Genomic DNA, 19,296 nt, shown 5'->3' on the forward strand with positions numbered 1-19,296 from the left:
GTTATCTGCTTCATAACTTGTAGGGAGTTAGTTTAATTTTCAAAATTGTTTTATGGTAAGTATTAAATTGAATTTAATAATAATGCATAATACACACTTCTGTTAGTTTCTTAAAGTGAAATTACAAGCACGAAGTCGGTTGTATGGATAATTGCTTTATTCTATTCGTTTTTTTGTTTGCTGATAGGTCCTTAATTTTTTCTTTGATGGTCCTTAAAAGTCCTTAATTTTCATGTAAGGAAATTTGTACGAACCCTGTATAAGGAATGCAGGCAAAGAAGTATTATCGTTCGCAAGCGCTTTATAAGCATTTCAGTGCAATAACCGAATAGTTATGACAGAAAAGACGCATTTGGATGATTTTTTACGTGGTAGAATTATCGGCCGTTTGGAATGCGGGCGTACCCAACTGGAAGTATCAGACGAACTTGGAATTGCCCAGAGTGTCATCTCCAGGCTTTGGCAACGATTCCAAGATGATGGTAATGTGAGTAGACGTTACAGCACAGGTCGCCCCAGAGTTACAACGCCAAATGAGGACCGGTATTTGGCAGTTACTCCCAAAAGAAACAGACGGAGCACAGCCTCAGACCTGTCTCGTCAGCTTTCTTCAGCCACTGGTACGACAATTTCCAGGCAGAACCTGTACAGACGCTTAGGGCAGATTGGTCTATATGCTCGTAGACCTGTCAGATGTGTTCCACTTACTGCAACTCACTGTCGCCTGCGGTTAGCCTGGAGTAGAGAGCATGCATTGTGGACACCGCAACAGTGGACTTGTGTGATGTTTTCCGACAAGTCCAGGTTTAGCTTGCACTCTGATTCTCGCCGGACTTTCATATGGAGAGCTCCAGGTACCCGTTACCACCAAGAAAACATCATTGAACGACGCCGTTACGGTGGTGCAGGAGTGCTCGTTTGGGGTGGAATTATTCTGGGTTTCAGAACTTACCTGCATGTTCAAATTGGAACCATGACAAGCCAAATCTATCGGTACGTCATTCTGGAACAACATGTACATTTGTTTCGGGGCGCCATGGGCGCACAGTTTGTGTTTATGGATGACAAAGCCCGTCCTCACCGTGCAAACATCGTAAGCGAATGCCTTCAAACGGAGGATATCACCCGTATGGACTGGCCAGCATTGTCACCGGACTTGAATCCAGTAGAGCATGTGTGAGACATGCTTGGCCGACGAGTTGCAGCTCGTCAACCTCCTCCTACATGTCTACCGGAACTTCGGAGAGCATTGCTTTTTGAGTGGTGTAATATCCCCCAAGATCAGATCGATAATTTGATACTCAGCATGCCTAGGCGTTGAACGGACTGTATTGCATCGTCTGGGAGATATACAATGTACTAACAATCATACCAACCATTTAACATTGGGTTTTCGTAAATAGGTTTTTTTTTTTTTTTTGTAATTTGCTCCAGGGAGAAAAATCGCTAATTTTTTTAATAATATCAAACATATAGCATCTTTTTTTGCTCTTTACCTTTTGTTTAATAAATAAGCTTTACAAATAAGTCAAATTTGTTTTGCTTCTAACTCTTCCTTTGCCTGATTTTGCATTATCTTTAATTTATGGACATGAGTGTATCTACAATTGCGAATGTAATAGCCGAGCAAGCATTTTTGTTGACAAGGTATATATTTACAAAATCTAGATTTTATTCCTTAATAAGATACTGAAAGTTACATTTACAGGTATATTGAAACCCCAAGCCAAAGAACACTTTAGCTTAGGAATTCAAATTTTTCATTTTTAATACTGAAAGTAAAATTCATTAAATTGAAGAAACACAAAAATTGTACACTGGCATCAGTTTGGAAATCTCTTAAAAAAATTACGGAAATGTTTTTTGTATAAAAAGTGTGGTGATAGAACTTAGTTGCATTAAAAAAAATTATATGCAACAAATTCCTATTTTAAAAAATTTGATGTTAAAAGTCTCTATTCCTGCCATCAAAGATTTAATTTTCTAAATATTTATATACTCCTTTAAAATGTTGAATCCCCCTTATTACATATTCCGTTGCAATAATCCTTAACAGATCAATCAAATTTGACTGAGACTTTTGGATTTTTTAAGCAGTATTTTCTGCAGCACAGTAACCGACTTTGGAATATTCAAAATGTCATGTTACCTATACTGAGTGAAAGCTCGATCTTATCGATCTTATCAATCATGTATGCTGCCTGTGGAAGTGAAGAATAAGCAGGAAGTACTTTTCGCCCCCTAAAATGGCGGGCCTCCTAAAATGGCGAGCCTGTGCCGGCTTCGGCCACTCCTAAGGCCAAATCGGTGGTCTCTTTATTATGGAGGCACCTAATAGGTGGGCCACCACTGCCTCCTATGAAGGGACAGACAATTTTTACATCCATGCCTTCTCCGGGGTTGGAACCCGGGCCCTTCGGTATCGCACTCAGGCTCCTCTAACCACTATACCGTGTCTAGGCGGCGGAAGTACTTTGTTCTATGGAATAAAAAGTTGTTATAAAATTTTCAGTTTGGGATAGACTCTCAAGCTCCCAAATTTTGACCAGGCTTTACAGACAACATAAAATTCAATAATATCTGTCACATAGAGGTGGGTGGGCATCCTGCCACATCCCTGTTATAGTCCGTATCACTAGGCCAGTTTAAGTAATTTCATGGCCTTCTGCAAGTTTGAAAATGTAGGCTCCCAATGAGATCTCCTCCAAAATTGTATATTCTAAAACAGATTTCTATAGACCAGCGGTTCCCAAACTTTGATTCTAAAAGCCATTTTTAGAATCAATTGCTATGGTGGAGCCTCTTTTCCTTCCTTATGTCTTACAAGGTAATGGTATTTAGGAGTAATGGTATGGAGGGAGAAAAAGTAGAGGTATATAAGGGAAAAGATAAAGTAAAGAAAGATATAAACATTTACACAAAATTCATGCGATGAATTTAATTTAAAAAACTTTCTACCATAATATCTCAATTTGTTCTTAATTATCATCAGTATATATGATATTGTCTAAATGTGGCCATACATAAATGTCCTTCCATACTTAAATAAATCAAATTAATTGTGTTACAATAGGTTTTGCACTGATGATGAGAGCTACAACAAAAGATTTCTCTACAGAAACGTTTCTCCATTTTAATTCAAATGCATATTCTTTCATTACTTGTCATTCGAAATTTAATTATTTATTATAAAAGACTATTCTAATTTTATTTTACTGATTATAATGGAAACAGAATGCACTGTACTACAACAGTAGGCCTAAATTAAGACATAAAGTAATGCATAAAAATTTATTGCAACACTAGTGATTGCAATTTTTTAACCATCGTCTTATTTTTAAGTTCAGTTGATACTAATTTATTACAGGTAACTATCTAGTTCTGCATTTCAGTATTTTATTTTGGTATTTGTATATATGACGAAAACTGCTTTACATTTTATACCAGCATCGCATCATGTCTTGATTGAGAAAAACAGCAATACTAATTTTGTTTTAATTTTAATGAACAAGATTTTGAACCCATCGTTTAAATGGAGCCAAATTTCCAGCACATTTTGATTTCAAAAGCGATTTTTTGTTTACTGTAAGATAACAGATCTATGAGATTTTTTGCTGAGTTATAAGCTGGGTTCCCCCCCCCGCAATATATCGATACTAAACACATTGATCACTCATTTAAAGTCACCAAGCACTTTCGCCTGAGATGACAAAAAGTAATAGTTGAATAAATCTTTCAAAGCTTTAAGATACGCCTGAATATTTTCTGGGAAATCTTTAATATAAGAAGGAAGCATTCAATATCTTCTTTTTCCAAACAAACCAGTCAATATATATGTATATTTCTTCTTAAAATGTGTACATAGCATGTATTCACTCGCTATCGTATATTCACTTAGATGTTTGCATAAAAATCTGTAGCATGTTTTCATTTGCAATGATAGGTTCATTTTTTTTTTTCATTCTTTAAAAACTATCCACCAAATATGCTAATGCATACCCAGTATTCATCGTTTAAAGCCGTTGTTGCTAATAGCGTGTTATAATCCATCAAATATAGATATCAAATATAAATAAGTATACGTATTCATTTTCAAGATTGAGTTTCTTTTACAATTGATTGACCAGTCAGAAAATATGAATTCGAGAAACTTCAATAGAAAGAGGGGTAAAAATTAAGCTACCTTAATAAAATTAACACACCAAAAGTGAAGCAACAAAACTTTAAAAAAAATTAAAGTTAAATGTTAAACAACCTTAAGGGTCAGAAACAAACAAGTACAAAATCAAATAAAACTTAAGTCCCTAAACTCAAATAAAGTTAACCAACTTCACTTAAAAACTTTTAAAACAACCAACTTTAAATTTAAAGTTTACCAAATTACAGTTTAAACATATAACCAACTTTAACCAAAAACAAAAATTAATAACTTCAATTACGGATCAAACTGAAAAAGAAGCACTTTACTTAAAGCTTGAAATTAATAGACAATTATTACAAAAAATCATCTACTCTTTTTGTTTTGTTTTGGAGGCGTGAAAGCTACTAAAATAAAAACAGTAACTACCACACACTAAGACAGCATTTTTAATTATCGGTCAAAAGGAACGTGTTTCTGAGTTTAGCACCACCTCTCATTCACTGCCACTGTCAGTACTACAAGAGTAATTTTCTGCACTACCAATATCAACCAACTAAAGCTAAACTCGTACAATATACATATAACATTAATCCAACAACACTGGATTTCATACTCAATCGTTAAATAAACTTTGCGCTATGTCACCATATGTTTGTATGCACTTACTTGTAATCATTAGCACATATGAACTGCACCTCTGATTTTCATTTGCTTTTTTGTGGGGGGGGGTGAAAAACAAGAAAATAATCTCTTGTGTGTTACACGAGATTACGGTATTTGAGTAAGAGTGAGTTCGGTTACTGCTATAGATTATTATATTAATTTATTCAAATATAATGCAGGCGATCATATTTGTTAGCAACAGTTTGAAAAGTGAAACGGACATTCCGAGTGATTCGACGCAAAATGACAAAACGAAAACAATTGTTCCTCAGGGACACCCTTTGGACTAATGATAAATAATAAAAAATTTAATAGTAATTTAATAATAAATAATTTAGTAATAATAATAATTTAATTATAAATTAAATATGGTTAAAAATATCGCATTTAAAAATATCTTTGTATATGTTATGAGTCTCTAACATTTGAGCTTCCAAAGGTTACACCCACAACCCATCACCTTATTTACCTTGTCTCGTGATAAATCCTACGTCGGAATTATCACATGAGATAATATTAATACACTATACATATTTCTATAAAAATAATTTTTATAGGAGTCATGTCTTGAGATTTTTTTGCATGTTTTGAGATTTTAATTTAAATAAAAGTGAAGCTTGATTATGACCTTGCATATTATTCATAGTATAATGAATGGCAGTTTAAATAATATTATTAATAAAAAACTCATTTTGAAATGAACACTATTTAAACTTGTTTTTATTGTAAAAATCAAGACTTAGAAGAAAAAAAATTCCTTTTGGTTGAAATGTAAAGTTAACAACATAAATATTGGAAAGATTAAAAATAAAATCTAAAATGAAATGCATGGCCTAGAAGCAATCAACAAAGAAAACAATAAACTGAAAAATGAGATAGTAAATCTACTGACTATTCAAAGTCTGGAGATTGCCTAAAACCTATAGCGGCAAAGAAGTTAAGTCAATTTTCCTCAATATATGTAAGTAATGTTTTCCTTTGGAATTTATGTTTTTGCATTAAAATTGTGTACACGTTTTACTTCATTACATAAATTTTTACTGCAAATTTGTTTTTTTCCCCCAAATAGCATGTTTCCTAAGGCTTGTCTCTGAAAGAAAAGAGAGGAAACAACTGCTACTTAACTCTTAACAAGTGTTACATAGTACATTTGTAATCAATTAAAAAGTCAACACATTTACTTACTAAATGTTCTGCAAGAGCTTTTTCTGGATAATATTACATGTTTTATCTGATTTTATTCTTTTAGGAAGGAATTTATGCTCGGGGCCTGTTTTTAGAAGGAGCTGGATGGGACAAAACTAACAGCATTTTAATTGAGCCAGAGCCTTTACAACTATTTACACCTATGCCAGTGATTCATTTCAAACCGGTATTAGAATCTTCAATGAGAGGTGATAATTTTAAGATTTTCTAACAATAAACTAAAATTATGATAATATATTTGCTGATTTTATTTTATAAGATGTTAGTAGTGCCGCGTATTAAGTAAAGAAAATATAAAATAATATCACATGTCATACCAACTCTTATTTTTGAAAGGGAAAAGAAATAATCAAATCTATCCACATACATTATTTTAATCACAGTTGCCATGATTAATATGCTTATCACTATAGGAAATATTATGCTAAAAAGTTGCTACATATTTTAACGTGTAATCTTGCAAAAGTGTATTTCGAAATGTAACAGATTTAAAATTATGAGGCATATAATTTAGTGACAGATGCAACTCATATATGCCATGTATTTACATATTCCCATGTCCTTCTATATGCAGTTCTCACACTGATGTAAATTTTTTATTGCATTAAAAAAAGTAATTTTAGTATTGCAGGCAGCTAGGAATTCATCCCACTTTTATCTTCATCGCTACTAAATTCATGTATTTTCAGAACATCTACAACACTCAAACACATGACAGTCTGAGAAAGAGCAAGGTCTGGCTTATAGAAAGTATATGAGGTCAATAACCCATGGATTTTTTTACACTAATATTGAAATTGTTTCTTAGATCTCAGTATCACTACGAATTCTTCATTTTCTTAGTCAAAGCATCTTCTACACATGACTATCAAAAAGACCAAGATATGGGCTATAGGAAGGATAACAAAAAGTCTCAAATACTTCATTTTCATAACCTTAGCACCACAGGAATTCTCATACTTTCATTAACAGTATCTTCAGCACCCACATATGCGATATTTGGAAAGATCAAATTATGGGCAATAGGAAAAATGCTATGAAATCTTATAAGGTATTTCTCCCACTTTCCTAGCGTGCCTTGGTGGTGTAGTGGTTCTGCACGCCGGGCCGGTATTCCAGAGGTCCGTGGTTCGATTCCTGGCGAAGGCGGTTGCTAATTTTTCAATTCTTCTGCTTCTAAAAAATACCTTATGTCTTTACAATCTAAAGCACAGTGCTACTATTATTTCTGCCACCAAACAGAAACTGTGATACCTTATAATATCTTCTCCATAGCTTAGAGTTTATTTCTTCCTACTGTAAAATATTCAAATTCTGTAATAACAATTTAAAACGACAAATTAGCAATTACTCATTAATACTGAGGCCAAACAAATGATAAGCTCCTGACTAAAGACACAACTAAAACCACTTATTTCCTGGTGGAATCAAGGAATTAGTGTAATAGTGTGAGAAACATGCATTTAAAAATGCTCCTTAATTATGAGAAATTATTGTTGCAGAAACTGTCAGTTTTTGCTACTGTATTATGCCAAAGCTCTAGATTTCCATCACTGTACATCATACCCTTTCTGAAACGAGTAAAATTTCACATAAATCTCATCAGCTGTAAAGGTGTTTTTTATTTTCTATAATAAAGTGAATTCTTTGCAGAACTATTTGAAAGAAACTTAGTCTAATATCAGAATCTGGAAAATGTAGATGTATTCTATTTCTTATACTTTAAACTTAGAATATAAAACAAAATAATCTGTCAACTACAGTATTATTGTTAGGATTATTACATATCTAAGGACAGTGTTGTCAAATTCTACATTAATTTCATGATTAATTTGTAAACAGTTAAATGAATTACCGTATTTGACGGCATATAAGACGCACTTTTTTTCCTAAATTTGGTCTCAAAAAAGTTACCTGCGTCTTATACGTGAAGGACACAGTCTTATGCGTGAAGGTAATTGCATTCAATAATTGTTTATTTGGGTTTTTACGAAACGTGAGAACTATAAGAAACCACGCTATTGAAACTTTTTTCCTTGTGTGTGGCCGTCTAGATAAGGGTGCGTCTTATATGCCGTCAAATACGGTATGTACTTTATGACAAAGTACAGAATGCAGATTATTCGAAAAATTAGAATTTTTGATGACTCAAAATCTACAGAGTTGCAACCCTGCTAAAAATGCCCCGTAGAAACCCATAAATTTTTTTTACGGGAATTGGCCTACGGGTACCCGTACAGCTCTGCGGGTACCTGTAGGCCAAATCCCCGTAAAACCCCATAGACAGAAAACCGTACAACTGTACGGGTACCCGTAGGCCAAATCCCCGTAAAAACCCATAGAAAGAAACCCGTACGGTTGCACGGGTACCCATAGGCCAAATACCCGTAAAAACCCATAGAAAGAAACCTGCATGGCTGTACGGGTACCTACCTGTAGGCCAAATACCTGTAAACAGAAACCTGTACAATTGTACGGATATGAGTAGGCCAAATCTCTGTAGAAACCTGTAGAACTGTAGGCACTATAAATAAAATCCCAGTAAAAACCCATAGCCAAAAATCAGAACTTTATATGCATATCCATTGGCCAAATTTCCACGGGTATTCATATACAGAATCCCTATAAAAAAACAATACACAAAAATAGAACTGTAAATCAAATTTCCATAAAAACATAAACCAGCAGAAGTACATAATTAGCACTGAAATGTACAGAACTAAATGGCTGAGAAAGCATGTAAAGTAATTTTAAATAAAATTCAATGCAAATAAAAATTTTTAAATATCTAGAAGCCTACGAGCCCCTGTCCTTAATGCACGTCAATATCTATAAACATATTACAAAATATTTGTATAAATTCTCTTTACAAAATTTTAAACTACCTTTATATAATTTTGAAAATAAAATGAAGAGAAAGATAATAACCAAAGTTATGATTCACAACCATCGAATGATATATGTACATATATGTAAGAAAAATAAGGAATAAGCAAAAGATTAAATTAGCAGCATAAAATTAATTTTCCTTCTCTATTCTAAAAACAGTAATCTTTCTGCACTGCATCACTTCGAGATTAATTCATGTCATATGACTCTTACATAATTTGATGTTGTAAAAGGAACTAAAACTCAAACAGCCAATAGTAATTTTATAGCAGTATTAACTATCAAATACGAGTAAAAATGCATCGAGAACCAAAATTAACTCGGTATGAATTAAGATTTCACCCTTAACATAACGTATTTGCTTTTTACGCTTTGGCCTAGCTGGATTGCAGTCTGTCTGCTCCTTGTTTCTTACTACACATTTATCAAAAATGTTAATTTTTGGAATAGGCATAAATAATGTGCCAACTTGTTTGTGGTTGCAACATATTTGCTGAAAGAAAAGTTGAATTAAATCTACCTCGACTGTCAAATTTCTTATTCAATGTGAATTGGAGTTTCAACATCTCTAAGCCGACAAAATTCTTGCTGTTCATTACGGATTCAACTGCTTGTATTCGACTACAGAATCTATTACATATATATACATATCATTACTTTGACTGTATATATATTATTGATTTCATTATAAATATATACATATAGTATCTCACTGCATATATTTGTATTTCAGTTCTTTAATTGGGAAATTAAACAATTGTATTTAATCACATCAGCTTGTTTAACAATTTGATACCTAATGAGAAATGTATTGCCAAAGGATGGGACTTTCTAGCATCTGCTTAAATTTTAAGTTACCTACAATGCACTAAACCAAATTAAAAAACAAAATTAGAAGAAACCCAAATTTTCAGGAAAAGAAACATTATTAAAAGCAAGCAAAAAGAATACGGGACTTGCAAATTAGTAACTTAACGTAGAGTTCAAATTTAGCATACTTGCTATCCCCTTAAGGCTCGCTTACCACTGATAGTAACACCCTACAGTTTATTATGACACGCATACACATAGATGTTTTGCGTGGAAGAAAGGATGAATCCTAGAATATAATGTAGCGAAGAAATAATAATGGCTTATCTTTGGAATATGGTAACAGGTAGTTTGGCGACATTTTGGTAAGGCGAAAAGGTTACTAGCTAGGACTTTAGCAGTGTACATGGATAAAGTCAAGAGTGTGCGCAATGCCATTTTTGTGCAATTCTGGGATGTTTTTTTAAGTGAAAATAGGTCGACGTGTACATGGATGATACCGTGTATGTGCAATTCTTAAAAACGCGGCAAGCAGTTTACGATTCTGCGCTGTCTCCGAATTTCGCACCTAATCTTCGTCATGATTAAGCATTTTTGTTCTATAAAAGTTCTAGTATAAGAGTAATTTGGCTAGCAGATTGTTAGAAAAAATTTTGAGTTAAAAAAAAAAAAAAATGCCTTTACTTCGTGAAAACAAAATGGCGTCCAAAACAAAACTAGCAGGTTGCTGTAGCAGGGTTGGTCGCCAAATTTTCGCCAAGTTACCATAATCCAAAGATTAACCATAATAATATACAAACACTGTGTCGACCCCTTATTACAATACTTTGAATGTTACCTGTATCTCTCAAAAGATATATGAAACATGAAGATAACATATAATAAACTTAATAATACCCAAAATACAATAAATTATATTGTAACAAAACGAATTTTAAAAAATTTTCAAGTCTCAACAAATACCAATTCTCAACGCACAGTTCGGGAATTAAGGAAATATCTCATAGCGTATAATGTTTTATTCCGTATCTCACTTTTAGTGCTATACAATCTTCCACAGATTTTATATAAATAAAATCTATAATATAACGGGTATTTATACTATATGTAGTTCTTGATGTAAAAAGGATCAACTTTCGTACTGTAAAAATTCCATCTATGTGAATAAGTATGAATATACTCATGTACACATAATTATACTAAATAACTAATTTAATGAAACTAAATTCCTATAGAAAAATGGGGAAAGTGTAGAATCGCCCACTGCTTGGCGTGTTTTTAAGAATTGCACATACTCGGTATCCATGTACATATCGATGTATTTTCACTTAAAAAAACATCCCAGAATTGCACAAAAATGTCATTGCGCACTTCTTTGACTTTATCCAGGTACACATCGACCTATTTTCACTTAAAAAGTCAAAAGAAAATTGACAAAAATCCAATTCTTTTTACTTTAGTAAAAAGTACCAAATAAATAAGTAGGCGATTATGCACTTTACCCGAAAAAATATATAAAAATACCATTTACCTATATATATTAATAATTTATTATTACACAAGGTTTTTCATATATCATCTCAAAGGAACATAAATTTAATTAAAGCGATGCATTATTGGAATAAATTTAGTCAGTGTTTTAGGTGTAAATTATTTAGATTTCTATTGAAGAAAGAATACTTTAGAAAATGTATAGAAATATTATTTTGAACCATAAAAATTCTAAAGAGTAAAATTTAAAGTACTGAAAAGGTAGCTAATGTTTTTGACAGTAGATTATATAATATAAAAATACCTCATGCTAAGCATTTTCTGAAATTACAATGCCAAATGAAATTTATATAGTGCAGTATTTAGCAACAATAACTTTTTGTAAAAAACTATAGCTATATTCGCTTAATTGTAATGACAGTAATTTTAACTGCATTTGTATAAGGCTGTACAGAAGATTTATTTATATGGGTTTTCATCCGCAGAGAGCAACCGGATTATCTGTGGAAGTGCTTCCGAAAATAATGTTTAAATATTAATCTAACTATACTTGAAAGCAATGCTATAACAGTGCCCTTATAAGACCCATGATCCGAAAAGCTTTGGTTTTAATTGTCTCGTAAAAACTTTCAATTACCTCTGCAAAATTCATACCCACGTAAAAATTACTACACCGAAGTCATCTGATTATACAGCAAAACGTTCCTAAAACAATCAACTCCACAATTCAAGATAATGGCAGTTTCCTTTAGCCTGACAAAACTATGAGTGATTTTTTTAAGTCCTGTTATTTAATTATTGTCCTGACAAATGTGCCATTACCAGAGGTGGTCATTTAAGAAAATAATCACTATGAGGTTTCAACTTAATGTAATTTTTTTCAAATAAATAATTCACTTTTTATACTCCCAAAACTAGTACATTTAATATTACATAAATCTTATTCACAAATCTATTTCTATTTCAAAAGCAATTTAATCTTCATCAAACAAATAATAATGAAAATTAAAGTATGCATAAAAATGATTATATGTGTTTTAACAAAATAGCAGAAAATATTTAATGTAAAAATGTGGTTCTAGTCTCATACTTGTAAAGAAAAATAGACCAAAAAGAAAAAACAATGTAAGCTACTATGATCATCTAAATTTTCACATAATTTTAGTAGTGGAAAAAAGATTCCTTAAGCTTGTATGTCATGTCTACCCCATTCAATAAGTAATAAACACATTAAATATTTCAATGTTTATTTCATTAATAAAACTTACCTTTTTTGCTCGCGAAATATAATTAGTACATTTTTTAAAACGTAAAAAAGTATTCTTTTTTCTCAGCCACATCACATTAGTCGAAAAATTGAAAATTGAATCATGCAAGATCATTTTTAAGTAAGGTATGCTCAAATTTATTAGTACATAATATTCAAATGATAAAGCATTTACATGAACAAGCTTTAAAAAAGTATTTCTAAAATGTAATCAAAAAATAAATTTTCCAAAATACAATTTCAGTAGAATGCAAAAACTATATTTCTGCATCTGATCACTGAACCAAATTATCAAGTCTGAAATTATCACTTTTCAGTCTTTAAGCACATTGATTTTCAGGATAAAAAGTAAAGATGGAAAATCAATTACACGCTCAGAAACTCCATTTCACAACTAGTCAGTTATCAGCAACGTTCTCTCAAACATTAGAGACGATTACACGTGCATGGCTTTAGTGGTATATTCATAGTCAGTGCTGGTATTTTATTATTTATTATTAATTTCTAAACAGTAAAACATAGTAAAATTTGTAATACAGTAAAGCATAGTAAATAATATATTGCATTACTACAACCACGAAGAAAATAACACCACCATCGCACAACAATAACTAGGGCGGCGCCATATTGCTTGTTTGGGAAACTTCTGAGAGTGGGGGAGGGATGGGGAATTTTTTTCTTCACGTCAGCGTTAACAGAGAGAAAAGTTTTGCGATTGTGAATGAACTTGTTCGCGTTAAAGAGATGTTGGTTGATACCGGTGTTTATTTGTGATATCAGAAATGTAAGTGCTTATGTGTGTGTATTCAGAGAACCAACTCGTAGCAAAAACCACCTCCCTAAGACGACCGCCTCTGAAAGAAACCAGCATTTCTGAAAACATAAGTATACTTTGGCATTAAATATTCCCTCTGTAAGGCGACCATTCACAAAGAAAATTCTGCTAGTGTGGCTGGTCGCCTTAGAGAGATTCATTCCGTAGATGCAATCTCCCTAACACGACCACCTCTAAAAAATAACCGTATCTCTGAGAACGTGAGTATATATTGGTATTGAACATCACCTGTCTAAGGCGACCACTTTCAAAGACGAATTTTTATTTGCGGCTGGTCGCCTTAGAGAGACCTCGTTGTGTGTGGTGTATATGATTACTGTTATTGTTTCCGAAAAACAATTTTTAAATCAAATAAATAAGCATATTTAGTAAAAACCCTCTCTAAAACGACCACCTGCGTTTCCAGGTTACTCTGATGGTCTTAAAGAGATCATATTTTCATTCTGTTAATTTTATTAACATCTACAGCTCTTTTCATTATTAAATTTACAGAATTCGTTAAAATGCTAGGCGAGAGTTTCGTACAAACTGAGAGATGGCTTACAATTCATAAAAAGATAAATTTTCATTTTTCGTTAGAAACTGCATGAAGAAAAGGAAGAGGCAGATAGACATGCGGCTCATAACTGGATAAAAGATGTTTTACATAGGCTGCTAAATAAATGTGCCACATGAAATTTATAATACAGATGAAACCGGAGTGTGTTACAGAACATTACCTCAACACATATTAAAAGTAACACTTATTAACAGCTAATTTTAGAAACTGAAGGAGTATGTTACTGTGTTGATAACATGCAGTAGGAATCCAACAATTAAGAGGATCGCACTGGTTATTGATCAAAGCAAAAAATTTCGAAGAGTTAATTTACCTCTAACTTACCATAGCAAAAAGAACTGATGGATTACGAGCAATATTTTTATTGATTTTCTTTTGAAATTAGACAACGAACTGAAAAATGAAGAAATAGTTTTATTAATTAGATAACAGCACAGCACAGCACACGTACGTCTGTCTGACTTTGGAAATTATTAGTGTCTTTTCCTGCAATACAATTTCTAACATTCAGTTTCCAAACCAGGGTATTGCAAAAAATTTCAAATGTCATTTCAGAAAAAGGTTAAGTTATGAAGATCAATTTTTAGAATATACGTCAATTCATAACACTATTGAGACAACGTGTGTAAAAAACTGACTACTGATGTTATAGAAAGTGTTAAAAAACTGCAGAAACTAACAGTAAAGTCATACGGAAAAAAATGATGACATGTCGCTATCAGTCGCATCTAAAAAGCACTACAGATTCTGAGAAGAATTCTTGAATTAGCATGTGCTGATCAAAAAAGCTACCAGCAGTCTTACAAAATTGTAAATAAAATTGAAAACTTATTGATAAACAATACAAAACAAACACGTATAAAACAATTGTTTATTAAAGGTAAAATAGAGAATGTAATCATGAAAATATTTTTATAAAAGAATTTCAAATTGCATAAATAATTTAATTTTAGCATTAATTTTTAATTATAATTTCAGGATTAATTATTGAATTAGTTGTTAGCTATTGTCCTACTAGTTAAGCTCAAAACTGATGTCACAGGATGTAATACACAAATCGCCATCTATTAAACTCAGTCTTAATAAATTAAAGTATATTTGGAACAAAAGCGGTTTTAATAAGCTTCAAGTACTGTATATATTAAATTCCGAAGTGCAGTAATTGTCTGTTATAATTGTGCCAAACTTGTAATAAAGTGTCGCTTTTTGTTAGTGAATCTAGTTAATAATCCCTCCTTCCTAGTTCTTATTTATTGGGTAACTGGAATTCTGCTATAATTCAAAACCATAATTTTATGCAGTTCATTCTTTAACACTAAAGTGAACAGCGTGAAACGTTTATGAATGCTATTACTAAAATGTTAAAAAAGGCTTCTTAATTCATTATTAATTAAATGTATGCTATTATATAATATGTCTGACATTCACTAACCATACGCAATGTAATTTATAAAAGTAAATTGTTGTATTTACAGCACCTATCCAACTTCTTACATACAATATGCAAAAGAGCCCAGATCATTTAAATTTACAAAAAGTTTTAAATTACTTGTGATATTCGTTTTCAAAATAATGCACTATTTATTCACAGAAGCATTTTAAGGGGGTTCAAATTCCAACATATTTTAAGGCGCTATAAGGTTTTTGTACCAAGCTGCGTGTATATGAAAAAAGAACTTCCCTTCGAATAGCATTTAATAACTTATATTCGAAAGTTTGATGCTTATACTGTATATCATTAAAGTTTTGTTTCTTTCTCAGGACTGTATAACTGCCCTTGTTACTATACTTCAAAGAGGACAGATGAAAATGGATGTTCTTCATATCTGTTTAGTGTTGATTTAAAAACAAAGAAACCTAAAGAACACTGGATAAAACGTGGTACTTCCTTGATATTATGTACTAAATATTAATGCAATGCTATTAAAATAAATGTTATACGCGCTACGCTTTGATATAGTATGTTTGTACAATTTGAGTACTTATTTCATTGCCTCCGAATACTTATTCATTTATTATATTTATCACTCACTTCTGACCATCGAATGCATAGAACACTAACTGTACTCATATGAATTAGTCACATGGAATTTTTCTATTACTATATATCAGAAAAGGTCAGATTTTATGGCAGTAAGTATATATAATATAAGAATGTATTATAATTCGGGAAGTTGCAAGATCGTATTGCATCAACATATTTACATGGCCGGTAGTGTTTGTGTTAGTGTCTGTTCATTTATACTTATAGCTGTATCTACTATTTACATTGTCTTTCAAGTAGTAAAAGAGAGTGTTACTTCAAATGTTAATTTATGTACTTCAAACTCTACTTTATTGGTTTACTATAAGTGAACAAATGAGAATTTTGCCCTTTTTGTGTAATTAATGTGGTCATATACAAATATAATTAAATAATTCTTATTTCACATGCGCTGTTGTAAAATATGTATATTCATACAATCAGGGCGTCACTTTAGAGTATGCGGAAGATGCCTATAAATTTAAAAACTAGAAAAAAGCATTATTGTTTTACTCTTATCATATGATAAAATCCTTATGAACTGCTTTTAATCCGTAACTATGCACAGAATCGTTGATTATACAGTCAAGGATTCAAAAACAAAACGAGTTGTGCATTGTCACGTTGTCTTTCTGGCTCACCAGTGACCGAGCTGTAAAGTCGCTGAACACTGGTAATTCGGTCCTGGGTTCGAATTCCGGCGAATGGACTTACTGCATGGATGTTTTCGTATTTTTCCTCATGTGTAAAGTGTTCACGAACCAGTTTTCCTTAGAAAACATCCTCCATGAATGCATCCCTCCCCTTAGTCAGATAGCCCTCGAATGCTTATCCATAACTAAATAAACCAACCTCTGTCTCTCTGTCTATCCGACGTTAATAAAAGGACGGATAGCATGCTGAAGAGCATCAGCATTCAGTCGATGAAATGTTTTATACGAGTACGGTTGTAAGGATCCTAAGTTTTACTAACGTTTATTTTATATTAAAACTGTACTATCACTTCTTATTTTCTACGGCCAGAATTAAATACTTTAACTTGTTTATGCAAATTGTCTTGCTAACGCCCAAGTATTTAAGTTGTGGCTTTTTGCCAAGAGTGAGAGAGAGAAGGAGATTTAGGGAAGCGAGCCGCTTGCCACTGCAGTTTTACGAGTTTTCACTTGGTTGCTGTTTGTCTTGAAGGCCAGAGGTTTAGCCCTCTTGATATTTGACAAACGTATTGTAGTTTCCGCAGCTCAGCGTACTACATAAGTACCCTTTTAAATAAAGGCCAGTCTTAGTACTAGGCATTTGTATACTAATTCAAAATTAGCTTTTAGTTATAGTTAGTAGTTTTATATTTTTACGTTTAGACCACAAGTGGTTGGTCTCTGTATCTCGAAGTACTGGAGTACCTGTAAAGTAATAGAGAATAAAGGGTTTAGTATACCCTTCCTGCTTGTGTCGTCTATTCCACACAATCTGTAACAGAACTTTAGTAAGTTCCCTGTTCTTATTCAGGATACAGTATGTTCCCGAAGCAAGTGAAGTGACATACATCTCCTGACACAGTGAACTTCTTCCTTCTGCAATGTGAGGGATTGGACGAATTTAACATTCTAGTATTCTGTCTTAACAGCTGACAAGGAGAGAATATTCATTGTTTGCCATTAAATTTTGAAAAACAAAATTTTTCTTTTAGTGTGCTAGATTTTTTTTTTAAAGCTCAAAGGGGCAATTTACTCCGAAGAACTATTAATTTCGTTTTGTCATTTTGCGTTGATTCATTATAACGGCGAATCACTTTTTAAATTGTTGCCACCAAATATTAAAGCCCTGTATTACATTAAAAAAAATAAATAATCAAGAATCTGCATAAATATATAGACGTTTCTCGCATTGTGATAAAACAATGTCACCTAGAGCCATCAAATTTTGAATAACATACATCTCCACCCGAATATGGGGATTTGGAATCCCAAAATTGGAATTTTTTACATTATCTATTCCATATTTTGTAAAGCATTTATGAGTTTTTGATTAAGAAACTCAATGATTTGAAAGCGAGCAATGGCAACACTGTACAAAAAAAAAAAAAAAAAAAAAAAAAAAAGACATTTTTATCACTAGCTTGTCAGACTGTGTATCGGAAACTTACTTACTTTCCGATATTACTGTTGAATTGAATTTTATGGTTTAACTGTGAAGAACATGGTATTTAATAAATAAAGTTAACCCACAAAACGTTAAAAAACCGCTCCTTTGGGGATAATATAAAATTTGAAAGCTTTTAGATTTTTTTAGCCCAAAGGGCGTCAAGCCCAGAAGGGCTTCTAATTCCATTTTGGCATTTTGCGTTGAAAACATTATATATATCGGTTCACTTTTCAAACTGTTGCCATCAAATATCAAAGCCCTGTATTATATTTAAAGAAATTAAATAATAAAGAATCTGCATAAATGTGTGAATGTTTCTTGCATTTTGATAAATCGACAGTACCTAGAGCCATCAAATTTTGAATAACGTACGTTTCCATCGGAATATGGGCATTTGGAAGCCCAAATTTGAAATTTGGAATTAGTTTTATTATATATTTCATTTTTTGTAAAACTTAACGAATTTTTGATTAACAAACTCAACGGTTTAAAAGTGAGCAATGGCAACACACTACGGGGGAGGGGGAAACCTTTTTATCTCCCGCGCGCGGAGCTGTGTATCGGAAATTCTAAAGGTATGCTCATTTTAAAATTATTTTGCGACATTGTTATTAAAATGAATTTTATGAATTAAATGCAAGGAATATGATTTTTAATAAAAAAATGTAACACACAAATGCCCCTTTGGACGTAAATTAAAATGAAACTTTTTTTTTTTTTTTTCGTCCTTAAGGTTTGCGTTTAATTTAAGATTGAATTAAACAGCTCAAAATTAAGGCTGAATTAAAAGTTTTTCCAGGTTCCATATAACAATGTATTATACAGTAAGACAAGGGGACTATTTTTCCTAGAAATTTGAAGCAAAATACATAATTCAAGAAAATCAGCCGGTCAATAGTTATTACATTACAGAAAGTTTTTTTTCTTTTCATTTGTTTGGTAAAGATTAAGTGCTTGGACTATAACTAAATTCATCGCATTTGTAGAAATAACTGAAAATCAATTCCATTGCGTGAATCACGAAATAATTTAACAGATGGCAAGAACTGTGCAGATGCTTCTTCCTCGAAGATTTTTCAAGAAGATTATGATGGTGATTGAACAGCATCAGCGTCAGAAGCATCAGCGAGAGCCTGCATTTCAACCTCAAAAGTTGTAACAGAAAAAGAAAGGGTAAATATCAAACAGAGCGGGACCATTATGTCTCCTCCCCTTACCTAACTTCCCTATAGCTACGCCGCTGGATAAGCTACAACAACATGTATTCGATAGC

The 19,296-nt window shown here is 32.3% G+C and overlaps 1 protein-coding gene across 3 annotated transcripts in view; it reads left to right on the forward strand.

Moving 5' to 3' along the window:
* Nucleotides 1-15,808, forward strand: part of LOC118183304 (dynein axonemal heavy chain 2-like) — a 405,957-nt gene extending 390,149 nt beyond the window's left edge. For all 3 annotated transcript variants that reach the window (XM_085822259.1, XM_085822257.1, XM_085822258.1), the window contains 2 exons: nt 6,054-6,198; nt 15,623-15,808. In XM_085822259.1, coding sequence (XP_085678385.1) covers nt 6,054-6,198; nt 15,623-15,774 — 297 coding nt within the window. In that variant the 3' untranslated portion in view covers nt 15,775-15,808. The remainder of the gene's footprint in view (nt 1-6,053; nt 6,199-15,622) is intronic.
* The last annotated feature ends 3,488 nt before the right edge of the window (nt 15,809-19,296 follow it).

The sequence above is a fragment of the Stegodyphus dumicola genome, chromosome 8 (genome assembly GCF_044657685.1).
Source record: "Stegodyphus dumicola isolate Sdum_Otavi_A_Nest chromosome 8, ASM4465768v1".
In the NCBI taxonomy this organism is placed as follows: domain Eukaryota; kingdom Metazoa; phylum Arthropoda; class Arachnida; order Araneae; family Eresidae; genus Stegodyphus; species Stegodyphus dumicola.